The 20,797-nt window shown below is 39.8% G+C and overlaps 1 protein-coding gene across 1 annotated transcript in view; it reads right to left on the bottom strand.

Annotated features, from left to right (window-relative positions):
* Window positions 1–1,328: 1,328 nt before the first annotated feature.
* Window positions 1,329–20,797, bottom strand: part of MCUB (mitochondrial calcium uniporter dominant negative subunit beta) — a 143,861-nt gene continuing 124,392 nt past the window's right edge. The window contains exons 5-8 of the mRNA XM_089668502.1: window positions 18,970–19,130; window positions 7,792–7,995; window positions 2,847–2,963; window positions 1,329–1,533 (exon numbers count right to left, since the gene is read on the bottom strand). Of these exons, the coding sequence (XP_089524628.1) occupies window positions 1,456–1,533; window positions 2,847–2,963; window positions 7,792–7,995; window positions 18,970–19,130 (560 nt within the window). The 3' untranslated portion in view covers window positions 1,329–1,455. The remainder of the gene's footprint in view (window positions 1,534–2,846; window positions 2,964–7,791; window positions 7,996–18,969; window positions 19,131–20,797) is intronic.

The raw sequence follows: 20,797 nt of genomic DNA, 5'->3' as shown, positions 1-20,797 counted from the left end.
TAGGCTGTCTTTTGGCGGCCTTCCATTCTCACCACGCATGTGCGACTCAGGGAGCGCGCAGTGGTGCGATCGGCGGTGCTCTGTGTCCCTCGGACACAGCGGATCACTGATCCACGGAAAGAGCTGAAGATGTCGGCTCGGTCATGTGATCAGCTGTGTCCAATCACAGCTGATCACATGTAAACAGGGAAATGCCGGTTATCAGCATTTCTCTGCCCTCGAGCTGTCACGCTGACAGAGGAGAGGAGAGCTGGTAATCGGCATTCCGTGGAGGGGACATGTACACTGATCATCAGGTCACTGATGATCAGTGTGGCCCCAGAAGTGCCACCTGTCAGTGTCCATCAGTGCCAGCTGTCAGTGCTGAACAGTGCCACGTGCCAGTGCCACATCAATGCCACATATCAGTGCCTACCAGTGCACATCAATGCCACACATCAGTGCCCATCTGAGCTGCCCTTCAGTGTCACCCATCAATGCCAATCAGTGCCGCCTATCAGTGCCAGTCAGTGCCGCCTATCAGTGCACATCAGTGCCGCCTATCAGTGCACATCAGTGCCGCCTATCAGTGCGCATCAGTGCTAGTCAGTACCACCTAACAGTGCCAGTCAGTGCCACCTAACAGTGCCAATCAGTGCAACCTAACAGTGCCAGATATCAGTGCTGCCTTTCAGTGCCCATCGGTGATGCCTGTCAATGCCCATCAGTGCCACCTATCAGTATCCATCAGTGCATCTTATCAGTGCCCATCACTACAGCCTCATTAGCGCACATCAGTGAAGGAGAAAAATCACTTATTTACAAAATTTTATAACAAAAACTAAGAAAAAACTTTTTTGTTTCAAAATTTGCAGTAGTTTTTGGTTTGTTTAAGAAAAAATAAAAAACCCAGAGGTGATTAAATACCACCAAAATAAAGCTCTAGCTGTCACAAAAAATGATAAAAATGTCATATGGGTACAGTGCTGCATGACCGCGCAATTGTCAAAGTGTGACAGCACTGAGAGCTGGAAATTGTCCTGGGCAGGAAGGGGGTATAAGTGCCCTGTAGGTAAGCTGTTAAAATGTCTTTGTATACTGCAGCATTAACAGTACCCTTCACTGAATATACATGTGTCTAATCATTTAGACGGCCTGTCTACACACTTTTACATTTAGTGTACCTTCTGTCTGTCTGCTGCTTCTGAGCATTCTTGAAGTAAAGTATAAGTCACACTTACAGTATGTCTCATCATATGACTCCATAAAACAGCCTCCCACATTCCTTTACAAAAAACATTGTGATCGTATCATAAGTAGTATACGTTTAAAGATAGAGACTGCACAAATAGAATTGGACCACCTTTTATTAATCATTTATTGTAGTCTCTTAAAGTAGTGGTCAAAAGGTTCAGTTTAATTTACAAAATTATTTAAAACACAACAAAATTTCTAAACTGAATAAAAAATTCCATGTTATTCTCTCTCTTGTAGCTGCTCAATTGGAAGCTTGAGTTTTAGAGGATTCCGCAGACGCCTCAAACTTTCTTCAGCCTTGGGAGCAGGAAAAAAAAACGTATATTACATTTTCAGCAGATAAGGATACATATCAACATGACCAATCCTGACACTGAGGCCCTGTTCAAACTGCACGTAGCAGGAAGTCCAGTTCTTGCTTGCAATTATGTCTCGGTGATGCTCACGCTATTCTGTATGTTGTCCATAGGGCAGCCCATTCACATAAATGTGAGGCGCCCAAAAGAAGCTTTGGAACCAAATTTTGGCTGTACTTCAGGCACAATTTTACATGTGTGTTTTGTTGTGCAGCAAAATCACACTGCATTAGGGATGAATGGCACCAAAACGTGCGTCCCGCGTTTTTCCACAACTCCTATCTCCCAAGTGTAATTAGAGCCTGGAGCATGCTTATGATGGCTCATGCTGTAAAGCACTGCACAAAATGTTGGCACTACAAATCCTGTATAATAATAATATACTGAAAAATTTTATCTACCAATGTTTTCTTTCAGAGTTGGTGGTCTTGCTCAGATCAAATATGCTCCCCCATGTGACACTGATAGTATATCCTTATGACAAAACTGACATTTTAAGAAAGGGCTTTGAAATGATAAACTTTATAGCCATTGTGTGTCATCATTCCGTGGTGAATAGGAATTGTTATATTTTGTAGTTTGCCAGGTAGCCCATCTGTCACTGTCTATATTCACCTACATGGAATTGCCTACATCTAACAATCTACTATTCCTACACTGTCACCAAGGCTGTAAAAATAGATAGAAAAACAGCCAACTTCTTGTAACTGTTTACACTATTATTAAAAAAAATGTTTTAATCTGTGAAGTGCTCAGAAAAAAATGGTTCTTTGTAATAAAGCAAATTCAATAACTCATCTGAGCCCCTGCTTGAAGATCATTGCTATAAAAAAAAAAAAGTTTTTAGAAGTACAAATCAAATCCACTAAATAAATAATTGATATCTGTAATTTTATTGAATATCTTAGTTAAATGCAGAACAACATTATTGTGATCATGTAGTGATTGCTTTGTACCTATGTTTGATGACAGCTGCCTGATCCAGACATGCTGGGTGATGATCTTATATTTTATGCAGGCAGTCAGATGATTGCTGTTATTATACGTAACATCCACTGGAAATGTTAGTACACCTGAGAAAGGCAGAGCTGACAGCATCTGCTATTGCTAGTCCCCCCTCCCAATTCCATTAACATAAACAGGAATGCAAAGCGGAGCTGAAAATTGAGGGTAATCAATGTATCTAGATTGCTTCCAGGGTCTTTCATTTGTACCCTATGCTTCCACTTAATGTAATACAGGTAAAGTCAATACCTCTGCCAGCTTATTTTTCAGCCAATTGTATTTTTCTACATCAAAGTGCTGCTTCTTGGCTCTTTTATAGAAGAAATGCAGGAACTGACGGTCTCTTGCATCTGGATAAAGATAGTCCTGTCGAAGAGAGGCAGTACAGGTTTAAATGTTCGTACAAAAAGTCAACAGTTCATAAAAGAGTATAACAAAGGGTGTTTCAATATTAAGGACAGCTAGGTTGTTTATTTCTTAGAGGTTACATATTTGTCTACAGTGATACCGTCTGCTCTTGTTCTAATGTGTGCCTGTATAACAGGAAACAGAAATACAAGCACTGCCACTGCTGACCTCTTAATGAAAATGCTAGTTGATTGGCTGTTATGCCGACTTTAATCCTTTCACTGGTTACTAGTCTGGAACAAGTATGCAGATCTTGGTCTGGGCATGAACTGTATGGAGTTTGCATGTTCTCCTTGTGCTTGCATTGGTTTCCTCCCACGCTTCAAAGACATGCTGGTATGATAATTGTCTCCTGTCCAAATTGGTCCTAGCGTGTATATATGCATGTGAGATCAGGACCTTAGACTGTAAATGTGAACGTACAATATTTAGGTGTTGCACATGTCATTAATGCTATGAAAATACATGTTAAAATAAAAAATCAGGAAAGTCAGAAGCCCTAAGCTGCAAATGTGTTCCGGATCACTGAAACAAGGCAGTAAGAGGGTTAATATGGCATATCAAAAATAATCAAATCAATTATAGAGCTGTCAGCAATGTCAGCTTCCATTTGTCTCATAACAGTTCTCTCCTAAGCCCCTTCTAACACATACAGAACCTTAAGATATGGCTTTGCATAGTACACAAAGTACAACCTATACCATTAATCAGAGGATGTCATGGGCAAAGTAGGAAGAAATAACCCATTAACAATCACTCAAGAGCAGCAGATGAATCTCATATGGCCAAGGAGATTTTTCTGTGGCTGAGTTGTTTTTATTTTCCTAATAGAAAAAGGAGCATTCCTTTCACTGCACATGCAGCTACTGCTCAACATGGCTGAAGCCAGGAAGGCATTACAGCAGTGCAGCAAATGGGGTAAACATGGAGAGATCTCACATTGTTCTTCTTTATTGATACAAAAGCAGTCTACAGAAAGTTTGAGCTTGCTACTGCGATGCAATGATAACACAGGTCTGCAAAAAAATTTTTTTCAAGAGCTGTTTTGGTTATTCCACGTAATCTTTGTTTTTTGGTGCGCTGAATCCAAAAATGACCCCCATTTTGTCATAGGACATCACATTTCCTGACAATTTAGGTAACTATGTTAAATAAGGCAATACCTCAAAATAAATGGAAATAGACTTATAAAATTAAAGTTTTATTACAATTTTTTCATGAAAATCCTTTTTTGAACTGAAATGAGCTCACCTACACACACTAAACTCGATTCTTCTCCCCTGTGAGGCTCCTCTTGGTGCATTTATGCTTGTGAGTAGCATCTAGAATGTCTCTCTAAAGCATCCAACAGTAGTCTGCCATCATTGTAATGCTCCATTTTCCCTGGTATCTCCTTTCCATCTCTTTAATATCTTGGTGGAATCGTTCACCTTGTTCCTCACTCACAGCTCCCAAGCTCTCTTTTTGTAGTGAGGATCTTTGTTATTGCCTAACACATTCTGTACGACTTCTTTAAATGCAATCCACCCTTCTTTTTGAGGATCCGTCATGGTATTGACAAACTCTTGATCAACTATAAGCCTTCTAATGTCTATTCTGACAAACACACTTTCCTTCAATGTTGCTTCCGACAGGCCTGGAAACCTGGTGACCAAGTATTTGAAACATTCTCCATCTCTTGGAAGTGATTTTACGAATTGCTTCATCAATCCCAATTTTATGTGGAGAGGTGGTAGAAGAACTTTATGGGAAGGTACCAAAGTTTCTTGGAGGACATTTTTTTCACTGACTGTTAGCACCCTCAGCTGCCAACTCTTCTTGTTCCAGTGATTTTGTTGATCTAGACCAGGGGTGTCCAAACTTTTTTCAAAGAGGGCCAGATTGGATGAAGTGAACATGGTGGAGGGGCCAAACATTTTTCCAAACATTCTTTGAACCATTACAATTAAATGCAAATAAATTATTTTATGCCAAGTTAATTGCAAACGACATACTTTTCATTTCAAAACATTAAGATCAACTGACAGCTGATTTTTCACAATGTATTGAAAATAAATTTAAAAAAAACTTAGGTGAAGGGTGAAAAAGGTAGCTGGAGCTGAAGTCTCTGCACGGCAGCCGGGAGGGGAAGAGAAACACACTTCACGCTGGAAGCCTGGCCCTGATGTCACCGCCCTCTATCGCTCCCAGCGCGGCGCAGTCACGCATGTGCACTGCTCTCAAGCAGAAGACTGTCTGCCACAGAAGGGAGGGCCGTGCGACAGCCGCATTTACACAGACCAGGGAGAACGCGCCGCAGTCAGGCATGCACACTGCCCTCTGCTCTCAAGCAGAAGACTGTCTGCCATAGAAGGGAGGGCCATGGGAGGGCCACATTACACAGAGCAGGGAGGGCTGTTGGAGGGCCGTATTAAACCGACCCCCGGGCCGGACTTTGGACATGCCTGATCTAGACTGTCCCATAGACACAGAAAACAAGGATATTTGGTATCCCACCCACTGGATTCTTCAGGAAAGATTAACCCCTTCTACCATTAGAAGCACAGACTCAAGGCTGAGGCTTACACATACAGCATGCTGCTGAGTATCCCAGTAGTCAGACATGTCACTCAGAGCAGCACTTGTATTCACCCCCTTTGCAGTGGGGGAGGGGCAGAGATTGTTTACCTGTAAATAACAACAAAGGGCCAGAAGAGAACTAGGGAAATGAGGAAATAGAATTTCTTTTCCCTAAAACTTGCTTAGCTTATGTATATATTGCTGACCATCAGATTTCCAGTGCTATATTTTTTTTACATAACTCGGACAACCCCTTTAAGGTTTTTTTTGGCATTTGATATCTTAAATGCACTTATGTGAATTAATAGTAATTTGGACTTTAAATTTGGTTAAAAACCCATAATATAAAAAAATACCAAAAATTAAATTTTTTTTATACATTTGAAGACAATTTTGCATTTTGTGGCAAAACATGACGTCTAGGAGTTTTTTCAATATTTTATTTGTTTTCAGCACACCAAAATTCATGGAAATTAGATTAAAATAATCAAACAGCTTTTTAGTCGCAGACGTGTGTAATTGATTATAATTATTTTTTTTCTATTATTATCATGGATTTACATGGCTGTAGGGACTAACTTTAGTAGTGTTATTAGCCCTAAATGTGGTGATATCCAACATAAATCTATATTACTAAGTGCATTGTACTGGCTTCCATGTTTTGGAGCAGTCAGGTCGACAAGGGCCATTGTTTCCATTATAGATAAGTCTATGGCACTGTATAAAATATATAATACTGTAGTTAAACTTCACCTTTAACTCTACGTGTTAACTCTATGTCTCTTGTATCCAGTTTCAGCAAACTCTTTTTTGTCTGTACAGACCTTTATAGCCTGCCTATGTTCACACTTTTAGAAAGTTAGCATTTTTTAGGCAGTCAAACTGAGATATACAGTCAGCTTGACACCTAACAGGTTTGTCATTATACCCATGTGTTGATTTCTAGTGGTTTTTATGACCACATTTTCTTTAACCACTGAGTTATGAGAGTTAACAGCATACTAACCTGGAGGACGTTCCATGCACTTCATGTTGTAAAAATGGTAAATTATTATCTATGTGCTTCTACTACTTCTCACACTTCGAAATACACACCTTATTTATAAAACAGAGAGAACAAGTGCTCTGCTACTTACCTTTCTAGTCCAAATAATAGCAAACTGATAAGAAGAAGGATGTCTCGTCACCTCTTTTTTTTTCTTGCCATGGCCTCTCTATTCTTTTTCCTTTCATCTCCACTGTCCATTCTTATCTGTTTTGTTTTTACTTACTAAAAATATATAAAAGCTAAAAGCCTGCTGACGGCTGACGTCACAGAGCCAGTGCAGACTCTGAAAAGATCCACACAAAAACCTGGACTGGCAGTTGGCTAAGTCTCCCAGCAAGACGCCGAGAGCCTGAGCCAGCTGCTCCCTCCCAACCCAGTGCTGGATGGGCACAGCAGGAGATCTGCAGTCTGAAGACTGAGAATGGAGCAGTCTTTGATCACTCAGTTCCCGCACTTAGAGCCGGAGAGGGACAGATGCCGCACCGGACAAATACTGCACCCCCCCCGAGTATGATTTTTTTTTTTGCGGAACCTGAACCTCTTTAATTTATAAGATTTCATGTATATCACACACTTAGACTGTAGTTGAAGGTACCTTTTAGCGGTCTTGTATTTCTAAATAATTGATACAAGTATTACTGTTGGCATCCATATTTTATCAATCTAAAATACAACAGTGTTATTTAATAACCCGGTACAAAGATGAATGAAGGGCAGTCATTTAAGAAAAACAGATTCAGGTCTGCTGTACACAGCTGATCAAAGGGCACCCTATACCCGCTTTCTCTGGGCTCCATTTAAATAAACTAGAACTTTCTGCCACCGCTTCACAGACAACTGATCTATAGATAACTAAACACTACAGGTAGCGCACTCATGTTCAGACTTTAACAGAACAAATCCCACCCACTTCCATCAAACTATGTTCAGAAGTTTTGAACATGAAAGACATGCCAGCTACAAAGTTTAAAACTAACCCCTAAAGCAAGATTATACCTTGCAAATGGATCTTGAGTTTTCTCTGAGAACCTATATGAGCAGTCTCCAATAATGCTACCAGATTAGTGTATCCAGAGTATTAATATATGATCTCTAGCATGTGAAAATCAATGTGCATAACCATTATTTAAACTGTATCAGAACATAAAACCAGTTCTGTTGCTCGAGCATTCTACTCACCATGTTGGTTAGAAGATAGTATGCATAAAAGGCAATGATGTTTCCATAGGTGATGAAGTATGTAACAGGCTCCATTATATCCCAAGAGTAGACCCACCATGTGAGATAGCCTAAAGCTCCTCCCTGTGTAGACAGCAGTGCCAGTCCAGTCCACAAAAGAGTCTTGCTTCTGGCATCTGATTTAGCCATTATATCCAACCTAATCTAAAGAAACACAAAGAAAGTTAGCAATGTATGTGATATGTGTTATCTTCCATCCAATCTCATTCTGTTGGTGGATTTCAGAATAGGCGCCTAGACAGCTCTATAGCCCATGCTGCATTCTGTGCAGAATGGACTACAGAATTGGCTGTCATTCTTTGTCAGAGCTTTACAAGTAACAGCTATGTCAACTTTTAAACAATCCGATACATCTGTAATTCCCTACAAAAAGTAATATTTTTTCTTTTTATTCCAAATCTACATTGGAAAATTAAATTGTATGTATAGGGTTAAAATTACTATCAGGATCTTTTGCTGTCCATTTCCTGCTCACTTTCTATCTGGCAATGCTGCAGGAAAAAAGAGGAAATCTAACTAAAGTCACTGGAACAAGTGTCCTCATTGGAGGATTTCCCCTCATATCTTGCTCTGGTGACAACACTAAAGGTCTGAATTTCTCTCAATGTGTCTCTTTTATAGTGGTCTCAATGAGAATAACAGTGTGTAAATCACACAGACAGCAATTAAAGCAGTGCCTCTCTGTACTCTATTAAAATGATCAGTGATGGCACATTAGGCAGGAAATTTAAATCAGCTAGTCACGTGGGGGAATGTGTTACAAATACTACACATCATGATTATCAAAAACAGTCTGCTTTTATAACGCAAGACTTTTGGCGTCTGGTTAAACAGATGCCAAAGAAAAAAATAATTATGAAAATCAGTAAAAAACAAGTTTATAACAAAAGTGAACATAAAGGAACATACAACCACTTTAATTTTATGCATGTGCTGATATTTAAAGCTGCAACTATGACACAAAGTTGCTTAAATAACAAACATTGCATGACCAATTCTGTCTGTGTTGCCATTTTGAGATAAAGAATGAATCTAAAAGCACAAATAAATACCATCCAAAACTCAAAATTCATCTTGGGTGGTACAGCACATCACCTACAGATCTATAGTTCTGCTCAAGACCGGCCTCTTCTGCAGATGGACAACCTGGGTACCAGTCATTACAGTCAGTTTTCACTCTTCATTAAATATAGGAATAAAGGACTTCCCCTATCCTTGGGAGAAAGCCAGGAGTGATGAAATGCTTCAAGGAAAGTTGGTTCTGGGTTGGCGACATCACTGTATGCGGTCATTTTACTGACTATTAAAAATACTGCAAGAAGAGCTAATTGGAGTCTGACTGACAGCCCATCACCTGCCTAAAAAACCCCCAAAAACCTTAATTTGGTGTATGCAGAGATCAGGGTGGTATGGATATTAGAAACTAAAGGCAGAAAGTGAGAGCTGTTTTAGACCAAATGAAGATGAATTTTCTTTATCTTCACTACATTATAAATGCCAAACTTCCAACACAGAATCTGGTCATACACTAGCACAATTTTGTTAAAAATGTTTTGTATATTTGACTTTCTAATGGCTAGTGGGGACAAATTGACATTCATTTTGATGATAGTGATGAAAACATTTGAAGGAGCACAATGGAAATTTTGTTGTACAAATTAATGTTTAACTTTAAAATTCCAAGTTCAAAAACAATTAAAAAAAAAAAACTTTTAACCACTTGCTCTCCAGAGGGTTTACCCCCCCTTCCTGACCAGGCCATTTTTGCAATACGGTGCTGCGTTACTTTAACTGACTATTTCGCGGTCATGCAACGCTGCACCCAAATATCCTTTTGTTTTCACAAATAGAGCTTTCTTTTGGTGGTATTTGATCGCCTCTGCATTTTTAATGTTTTGCGCTATAAACAAAAAAACCAAAAAAAAACAACAATTTTGAAAAAAACAAAACAAAAAACCACAAATGTGTTTTACTTTTTTACAGTAAAAAAAAATAAAAAAAATCAAATTTCATCATAAATGTAGGCTAAACTGTATTCTGCTACGTCTTTGCTAAAAAAAAAAAAAAAAAAATCCCAATACATGTAAATTAATTGGTTTACATGAAAGTTATAGCTTCTACAAATGGCGGTATATATACTGGAATTTTTATTTTTTTTATACAGTTGTGGCGATCAGCGACTTATAGCGGGACTGCAGCTGGCATTCTGACACTGGGGAGGGGGGGACTGACTAACTGCCACTGATATCCCCAGCAATACAAAGCAGCAAGTTGGTGCTGACAGGGGAGAGATCTGTGTTGTTTACATACAGACCTCTCCCCCATCATTGTTCCTTGGCGATCGCCGGGTGATTGACAGCTGTATCCGCCAATGGCGGCACGAATAGGGCCTACCCAGAAATGCAAAATCACGTATATATACACGTGATTTTGCGCAGCCCTACCGCCCTGTAGCAGTAGTTGGACACTTACACCTACAGGTAAGCTTATAATAAAGCTTACCTGTAGGTACAAGGAATATCTCCGAATATGCACTGTTTGGGAGATATTCATTTTCACTGCAGCCAGTAATGTCACCAGCCCATGTACTCTGAAGGGACGGCATTCTCACGCTGTCGTTGCAGAGCTTTGTGCCACGGCCATGACTCTAGTGCGCATGTGTGAGTGTACCATCATCGTGGCTTAGCTATTCAAATGGCCGGAACCTGTGAATCTGGAAAAAAGACCAGGTGAAGATGAAAGCCCTGTCAGCAGTGACAGCACGCCACTGGAGGGCTTTGTTTTTAGGTAAATCTTTCATAAAGTGCTAGTATGCAATGCATACTAGCACATTATGACATTGTCTTGCAATGAGAACATTATTTTTTATTTTTTGGAAAACTTTACTACCACTTTAAGTACTTTTGAGCGACATTCATCAAGTCACTGTTGCCATTATTGAATGTACTGCTGAGCTTTTTGATATGAATGTTCATTTGGACATTTGCCAATGTATAGCCTGCTTTACAGTCCCTGGTTTGATACATGGATCGTAGTGGGTACACCTGAGTACACCTTGTCTATTCACAAAAATTCTTTTCACAGGATGTAAGGAGCTGGAGTATGAGTAGGAGGAGTGAATAATTGTCACGATCATGTTTGTGACTTGGCAGGTACAACTGCATACTACTTTCTCACAGAAGATTTTTTTTTCTATTTCCTGCTGTATAAACCTGAATGTTCTTAGACCAAAAGCTCTTTCTAATGGTCTTTTTTGTACAAAACAGCTACATGATTTACTCAAATCTTTCTGAGCTAGAAAAAAATACTCCTTGCTTGTGCTAACTGTAGATATACAATAACAGTATATTAGTAAGCATTTTCTCTGAGCTGGCTCTGTGTTTCTTTGACTATCCATCAGTAAATATTAGTAGAGACATACATCAATCAAAGCTGCTCCAGATGATTGGTATCCCTCTCCCAGTGACCACGATAGATGAAGGTGCACAAGCTGCTCATCTGCAGCAACACAGGAAAAAAGAAAACCCGGAATCCGTTTCATTTCACATCACATAACAGTGTCGGAAACAAAGAAATGTTAACATGTTTCGCACTTATTCATAACCTCACATACACAAAAGAAAGTAAACATATATACACACCATATAATTACAGGACCGCCCTCACCTGGTCACATATATACACATACAGTTGTGTTCAAAATAATAGCAGTCAGACATCACTAACCTGATCAATCACTGTTTTTGATAGAAATTATATTTGTACATGGCAAATAATTTACTAGCAGGTGTAGTAGAGTAATAGAAATCCAACAGACCCAACAGTCATGACATGCATGCTGCTGATTCTGTGTAATTGAATCACTAATTGAAAGGGGCATGTTCAAAATAATAGCAGTGTGGAGTTCTATTAGTGAGGTCATTCATTCTTTGAAAAACAGGTGGCAATTATTGCCCTTATTTAAGGAAGGAAGGCAGCAAATGTTGTACCTGCTGGTTACAGTGCATTTCTCTCTGAAATTCTGAGGAAAATGGGTCGTTCCAGACATTGTTCAGAAGAACAGCGTACCTTGATTAAAAAGTTGATTGGAGAGGGGAAAACATATAAAGAAGTGCAGAAAAAGATAGGCTGCTCAGCTAAAATGATCAACCAAAACCTGAAAGACGTGGAGGAAAGCAAAAAACTACCATTCGAATGGATAGAAGAATAGCCAAAATAGCAAGGACTCAGCCAACAATCAGCTCCAGGAAGATCAAAGAAGGTCTAAAGTTACCTGTGAGTACTGTTACAATTAGAAGACGCCTATGTGAAGCCAAGCTATCTGCAAGAAGCCCCCGCAAAGTCCCACTGTTGAAAAAAAGACAAGTGCTGAAGAGGTTGCAATTTGCCAAAGAGCACATTGACTGGCCTAAAGAGAAATGGCGCAACATTTTGTGGACTGATGAAAGTAAGATTGTTCTTTTTGGGTCTAGTGGCCGGAGACAGTTTGTCAGACGACCCCCAAACACTGAATTCAAGCCACAGTACACTGTGAAGACAGTGAAGCATGGTTGCGCAAGCATCATGATATGGGGATGTTTCTCATACTATGGTGTTGGGCCTATTTATCGCATACCAGGGATCATGAATCAGTTTGAATACATCAGAATACTTGAAGAGGTCATGCTGCCTTATGCTGTAGAGGAAATGCCCTTGAAATGGGTGTTCCAACAAGACAACGACCCCAAACACACCAGTAAACGTGCAACATCTTGGTTCCACACCAACAAGATTGACGTTATGGAGTGGCCAGCCCAATCCCCGGATCTTAATCCAATAGAAAACTTGTGGGGTGACATCAAAAATGCAGTTTCTGAGGCAAAACCAAGAAATAGAGAAGAACTGTGGAATGTAGTCCAATCATCCTGGGCTGGAATACCTGTTCACAGGTGCCAGAAGTTGGTTGACTCCATGCAACACAGATGTACAGCAGTTCTCAGAAACAGTGCTTATACAACTAAATATTAATTACGTGATTCAAAGGAAAGCAAAATCTTCAAACATTTTTCAGTTTATATAGTGAATGTTTGAGTTTGTAAAGAAGAATACAAACACTGCTATTTTTTTGAACAGTCTAATGTTCACTTTTCTTCAATTTTTTTTTAGAGGAACAAGACAAATTTGATATATTTTTCTTCATGTTTTGATTTGGAATAGAATGTGTAGTGTTCCCAATGCATTTGTGTGTATGGAAATAAAAGCTATTAGAAGGATTTTGATCTTTATTCACTTTTTTCAACACACTGCTATTATTTAGAACATAACTGTATATAACATGTGATCAGGTGAGGGCGGTCCACTAATCATATGGAGTGTACAGGTGAAACTCGAAAAATTAGAATATCGTGCAAAAGTTCATTTATTTCAGTAATGCAACTTAAAAGATGAAGCTAATATATGAGATAGACTCATTACATGCAAAGCAAGATAGTTCAAGCCGTGATTTGTCATAATTGTGATGATTATGGCTTACAGCTCATGAAAACCCCAAATCCACAATCTCAGAAAATTAGAATATTACATGCAATCAATAAAACAAGGATTGTACATAGAACAATATCGGACCTCTGAAAAGTATAAGCATGCATATGTACTCAGTACTTGGTTTGGGCCCCTTTTGCAGCAATTACTGCCTCAATGCCGCGTGGCATGGAAGCTATCAGCCTGTGGCACTGCTGAGGTGTTATGGAAGACCAGGATGCTTCAATAGCGGCCTTCAGCTCTTCTGCATTGTTCGGTCTCATGTCTCTCATCTTTCTCTTGGCAATGCCCCTTAGATTCTCTATGGGGTTCAGGTCAGGTGAGTTTTCTGGCCAATCAAGCACAGTAATCCCAAGGTCATTGAACCAGGTTTTGGTGCTTTTGGCAGTGTGGGCAGGTGCCAAGTCCTGCTGGAAAATGAAATCAGCATCCCCATAAAGCTCATCTGCAGAAGGAAGCATGAAGTGCTCCAAAATCTCCTGGTAGACGGCTGCGTTGATCCTGGACCTAATGAAGCACAGTAGACCAACATCAGCAGATGACATGGCTCCCCAAATCAACACAGACTGTGGAAACTTCACACTGGTCTTCAAGCATCTTGCAGTGTGTGCCTCTCCATTCTCCCTTTATACTGTGTCCTTGATTTCCAAATGAGATGCAAAAGTTGCTCTCATCAGAAAAGAGGACTTTGGACCACTGAGCAACAGACCAGGTCTGTTTTTCTTTAGCCCAGGTAAGACGCTTCTGACTTTGTTTGTTGTTCAGGAGCGGCTTGACAAGAGGAATACGACATTTGAAGCCCATGTCCAGGATCCATCTGTGTGTGGTGGCTCTTGATGCACTGACTCCAGCCTCAGTCCACTCCTTGTGAAAGTCCCCAACACTTTTGAATGGCCTTTTCCTGACAATCCTCTCCAGGCTGCAGTCATCCCTGCTGCTTGTGCGCCTTTTTCTTCCACACTTTACACTTCCACATAACTTTCTATTAATGTGCTTTGATACAGCACTTTGGGAACATCCAACTTCTTTTGCAATTACCTTTTGAGGCTTTCCCTCCTTATGGAGGGTGTCAATGATGGTTTTCTGCACAACTGCCAGGTCAGCAGTCTTTCCCATGATTGTGATTCCTAATGAACCAGACTGAGAGACCATTTAAAGGCGCAAGAACCCTTTGCAGGGGTTATGGCTTAATTAGCTGATTAGAGTGGGACACTTTGAGCCTAGAATATTGCACAATTTCACAATATTCTAATTTTCTAAGATTGTGGATTTGGGGTTTTCATGAGCTGTAAGCCATAATCATCACAATTATGACAAATCACGGCTTGAACTATCTTGCTTTGCATGTAATGAGTCTATCTAATATATTAGTTTCACCTTTTAAGTTGTATTACTGAAATAAATGAACTTTTGAACGATATTCTAATTTTTCAAGTTTCATCTATATACACTATATGTTTAGTGTCTTTTGTGTATGTGAGGTTATGAGTAAGCACTAGTTCTAAGTGCAAAACGCATTAACTATTCTTTGTTCCCGACACTGTATGTGATATATTTTTCATGTAAGCATCAAAGTGGAAGAAGTGCAGCGGATTCTGGGTTTTCTCTTTTCCAGTTAACATTAGTGTTCAGGCTCTTCAGCCTTTTATTATTATTATTATTATTATTATTATTATTATTATACAGGATTTATATAGTGCCAACAGTATGTGCAGTGCTTTACAACATGAGGGCAGACAGTGCAATTAAAATACAATTTAATACTGTAGGAAACAGAGGGCCCAGCTTGTTAGAGCTTAAAATCGAATAACTGGTGCCTCATTCACTAATTAGTCTCCCTTGATTTAAAGAACCGACAACTGGGTTGTTGACGCAATTTGTATATTAACTCCAAAATCATCAGACATAAGCAGGATTATTTTTATTTGCACCATAGTAAGTTAAAATACTGTGAGGATGACAGAATTCTCTCAGAGTTTTGGATATAAGGTTGTCTGAAGCTCGGCAGTTGCTTCCTTAACAACCAATTATCTTAATATACTGGCAACATTGTGCCAGTTCCTTGAAAGGGTAGCTCTAAATGATGGTATGTAATCTAAATTTAAAAACTGTGAACATGACAAATTAGAAAGTTCTAATACAGAGACAAATGGCATAGCTGTAGCAAAACTGCTGACATTTTTACAAACGCAAATATGGTTACAAAATATATGGCAACCCACTCTCCAACTCACATTATTTCCAAATCATACCCAATCCTCTATTCCCTGGCACATCCAAGCCTCCCATCATACATGCAAGCTTGGGAGAGAACCTCAGACCAATCTCACACCTAAAGACTGGGGAAAATGTTTTATTCTAACCCATAAATTATCCGTAGGGACAAAGACTCAGGAGAAATTGTTTAGAGTATTTTGGATAGATGGTTATAATCCCTGTAAGGTTTATTTTTGCCATCTGTGTCCCTTTGGTGAGATTTCCATTCACTTCCTGTTCCAAAGCCAGTAAAGAAAGTGAGACAAAATCCCTCTAAGGTGAGGGAATCCTTGATTACACTGTTCAACAGGTAAAAAGTTTTGGGCATAAAATTAGCTAATCTTACATAATTTTGGGGTGCTGAAAACGAAAATGACCCTAAAAAATGTTGATTGGCTCTAGTTTCCATGATATATTCACCCATCTAATGACGTAAGCCATTCAAAATTATGATGCAACTTCAGCTGCATATTGCGCAATTGATACTGGTGACCAATAGAAAATTGCATGTATACTGAGATGATGCAATATTAGCCTTTAATTGCATCACTTCACTGCATAAAAGCTGCAGTATCTGTAGCTGATTGTAGTTCGACAGCGTCTTTACATTTCGTTTTATGCTTATATAGGCTACTCAGTAATGCCTCGAACTTGTGTGAATAAAGCAGATAATTTCTGCTATATCTGCGGTGAAATAACTTTTATCTCACAAAAAAGGAGGATAACAGGAATGATTAAGAAAGCCTACAACTTGTATTTTGGCTGCAAGATAGGAGACCAGGACAAGAGCTGGGCACCACATATATGCTGCAATTCTTGTGGGACGGCACTGGAGCAATGGTTGAATGGAAAAAAGGCATCTATGCCTTTCGCTGTGCCAATGATTTGGAGAGAGCCAACAGATCATGTTAGTAATTGTTACTTTTGTATGGTGCCTCCAATTGTAAAAGGGCTAAATAAGAAGAAAAAGTTATCTGTGCACTATCCAAATATTCCATCGGCAATACGTCCAGTTCCTCATGGAGAGGGGCTACCAATTCCTAAAGCACCAGAATCCTTCGTGGTTGAGTCAAGTGAGGAAGAACCTGAAGCGTGTAGTCACGTGCAGTTGTTAGAGATAGCCCTTTCCTCGAATACAAGAGAAAAGCCAAGAGAAGCAAAACCGACACAAACTGAAGACAAAACTAGTGAGAATCCTAAGTATTAAAATGATTCAACTTAGCTTATGGCTATAATTTTTCTTGGTAATCCTATGCAATATATTATGCCATTTAGGCTTTGTTATGTAGTCAATATCACTTGCTTTATATTTGTGGAAAGACATCTATCTATATAATTATTGTGCATTATGTAGTCATTACGCCTATAGTAGAAAACTTTCCGTTTACAGAAAAACTAGAGCCAATTGACAAATTTCATTGTTATATTTGAACTCAGAATGTGAAATTCATTAAGAAATGGATCCTTTTGTTTCCAAAACTGGCAAAAAATAAAAATTTGTTGAACAGTGTTATCACCCGGGTCAACAAAACTAACATCTCCGTTGAAAAATCCCTCCTTTTTCGTGTTCTGGGAATAACCCAAAATGTGGGATTTTATTTTCATTGATAACGGTAAACAGGACTAATACAGCGAGTGAATCTCCCTAACAGGGGAACAGATAGCAACAAAAACCTGACGTGTGTTCTAATCCATCTCCACTGCTGGAATGGGCAGTAGGAAGAAACTTTATTAGAGTTTTGTAATTTTTGTTGTCTAAAAAATTGATAGACAACTCTGCTGGACCTACATGGCCATGATGGAGTACTCCCCACTACCCCATCCAGTCCTTCTTGTCCTAGTAATTGCATTCTTTCCTCCTTTCCTCTCTGTCCCCTATACTTTTTCATGGCTCTTTATTTCCACTTAGAACCACACACTTAACTTCACCCTCCGAATGACTGCTTTCACTCAGTAGGTGAATGCCCCAGCTAATTTTACAATCTGTTACAAAAAATGTACCCAGAAAAAAAATCCCATTCAGAATATACACTTTTAACAGATTAGTTGGTTTAGCACTGGAAGATACTTGAACCGAATCACTCATCAAAAATATTCTGTATCACTACCATTTTGTGCGTTATCTCTGTATTTACTTCTTGTAAAACCCAATAAAATCAGATTGAACTAAAAATGTGTGGCATTATTAAGAACAAGGTATTTTTAGAAGTGTTTGATTATTTGTTTCTATTTTTGGTATGGTGCAGCCATAGTTTTTAGCAGATGCAAGGTACAGGACCATACTCTTACAGCATACACAGCAGAACAGTGGCCCACAGAGACCATGCTTAAAGTGTTACTAAACCCAGGACTCTGAATTCATTATATCTGGTCTCCCACAGTACACAGAACATGGACGTGCAATTATTTTAGTATATATAAACTGCTAAATACCTTTTCTCATCAGCCGTTAGAAGTCTCAACACTGCTCTATCAGTGTTCAGCAGAGCACTGGTTAAAGCTTGTAGGAGGAGTTTTCTTTCTGCTTTAGGAGGATACAGAACCCCTGACCTCTGTTTGGACAATGCTAATTGGCTCTGTGCTGATCACATGCACTCTCCCAAAAAAACACCTCTCTAGCAGTATAGATCAAATTGAGTATGTGTAGAGTGACTCCACAAGATATGCCTTTTTAGGAGATAAGAAGGGGACACTGAAAGAAGGGTCAGGATCAAACAGCGTTTTTACAAAATGCAGAGGATTAACCCCTTAGGTTCCACAGTGAGTAAAACAAGCATGCTTTACTGCATATACAGACTGATTTTACTGTTGTTTAAGGCCAAGTTCAGATCTATACTGCTCTGCAGGCCACAAGTGCAGCCTGCAGTTTTTGGCAGGGAAAAGGTCCTTCCAACTATCTTAGAACATGGCCACATGGAAATCGCACCACATTTTTCAGTGTGTGTGGGTTCCAATAGAGTTAATGGCACTCCCATGTGCTTTCTCTGCAGTACAATGTTTTGTGTGCAGCTGCGGGAACGTGTGCAAATTACACGCACTTCTGCAACCGCACATATGTGAACTAGCCTAAAAGACTGTTTCTCAAAACCACAAACAAGGTAACAAGGTAAACAGGGCTGAACTAAGGTGGCAGCTCACGTGTTTTTTTTTTTTACAATATAGCACAAAGAGGTGTGCCATATTTCTGATGCCTATAAGGGCCCTTTCACACCTATGCATACACATTGCAATGATCATGGTTCCACACATGCATAAGTGTGAATCTTATATTTAAAAGTAACAAAAGTATTGCATTTTTTAAGTCTTTGTTAAACAGTGCTAGCAGAATACATTTCAACTCACCTGTTCTAGGGGCAACAGCTCTTCTTTTAGGGCCTCTATCCTCTGTATGAGTGCCTGTTCTTTGTGTAGATGATATTCTTTGGAGTGCAAAGCTGAATGCAGGTCATGAACCAAAGACTTCACAGGATCCATTCCATTAGACTCATTAGTAGGTTGCTTGTCTGAAAGAAAAATAAGCACTCACATTTTGCATCCCTCATGTCCTGCAGAACAGTCTACAAACCAAGTGATCAAACCAAAGATTACATCTCAAACCCCAGTTTTTCAGTCTTCACAGATCCCTTCATCGACGAGGACCTTGAGTTATTAAGAACGTCACTTTCCATGTGGTTTATATGCCTTCCTGCATCACTTTACTATTAAATGGTTTGTGCCCTGGAATTGTTGCATACTGGATACTTGAAAGGTTTACACATAATAAACTATAGTTATATTTTACTGAATCAATAGCGCTTTGTTTTATAAAATTTATTTTTGTCATTTTTCAGCATAGTTGCTCTGCCAGATGAGCAACATGGAAACTGTCACACTGCACACAGAGCAGTTACTCTAGGAGAGCTGGACAGAGTCATAGAAGGTCCTTAACCCATCAGCAGAACCAGTATCTGCTCCTTTGTGCAAGAAGGAACAGAATGAGCACTGCCAGAGCTCTACAAAATTACCTCCAGCAGGCCACTGGTGTGAATGTCTGACCAATCAATCAAAAACAGACTTCATGAGGGTGGCCTGAGGGACCGACATCCTCAAATGAGCCCTGTGCTCACTGCCCGGCACCATAGAGTTCGATTGGCATTTGCCATTGAACACCAGAATTGGCAGGTCCGCCACTGGTGCCCTGTGCTTTTCACAGATGAGAGCAGGTTCACCCTGAGCACGTGACAGATGTGAAAAGGTCTGGAGAAGCCATGATGAACATTATGCTGCCTGTAACATCGTTCAGCATGACCGTTTTGGTGGTGTGCCATTGATGGTCTGCAGAGGCATATCCATGGAGGGATACACAGACCTCTACATGCTAGACAATGGCATCCTGACTGCCATTAGCTATCAGGATGGAATCCTTGGACCCATTGTCAGACCGTATGCTAGTGTAGTGGGTCCTGGGTTCCTCCTGGTGCATGACAATGCCCGGCCTCATGTGGCGAGAGTATGTAGGCAGTTCCTGGAGGATGAAGAAATTGATACCACTGAATGGCCCCCATGCTCGCCTGACCTAAATCCAATAGAACACCTTTGGGATATCATGTTTCGGTCCATCTGACGCCGCCAGGTTGCATCCCAGACTGTCCAGGAGCTCAGTGATGCCCTGGCCCAGATCTGGGAGGAAATACCACAGGACACCATGGGGTTTATTTACTAAAGCTGGAGAGTCCAAAATCAGACTCCCTTCTGCATAGAAACCAATCAGCTTCTAACCTCAGCTTGTTCAATGAAGCTTTGGCAATAAAACCTGGAAGCTGATTGGTTTCTATGCAGAAGTGAGTCTGATTTTAGACTCTCCAGCTTTAGTAAATAAACCCCCATGCATCATCTCATTAGGAGCATGCCCCAACACTGTCAGGCATGCATACAAGCACGTGGGGGCCATACAAACTACTGAGTACCATTTTGAGTTGCTTCAATGAAATTTCAGCAACATGGACTAGCCTGCTGCATCATTTTTTCCCTGTGATTTTCGGGGTGTCTTTGAATTCAGTCCTCTGTAGGTTGATAATTTTCATTTCCATCAAACGATGGGGCATCATTACGTTCCTAACACATTACCCAGTCCATATCAGTATAGATATCCAGCATGATATTTTTCCCCATTAAGATCTGATGTGTTTTC

The sequence above is a fragment of the Staurois parvus genome, unplaced genomic scaffold (assembly GCF_062004578.1).
Source record: "Staurois parvus isolate SC_StPar_1 unplaced genomic scaffold, SC_StPar_1.0 ptg000058l, whole genome shotgun sequence".
Taxonomy (NCBI): domain Eukaryota; kingdom Metazoa; phylum Chordata; class Amphibia; order Anura; family Ranidae; genus Staurois; species Staurois parvus.
The sequence above is the reverse complement of the archived record's forward strand: the minus strand, read 5'-3'. Positions and strand labels throughout refer to the sequence as shown.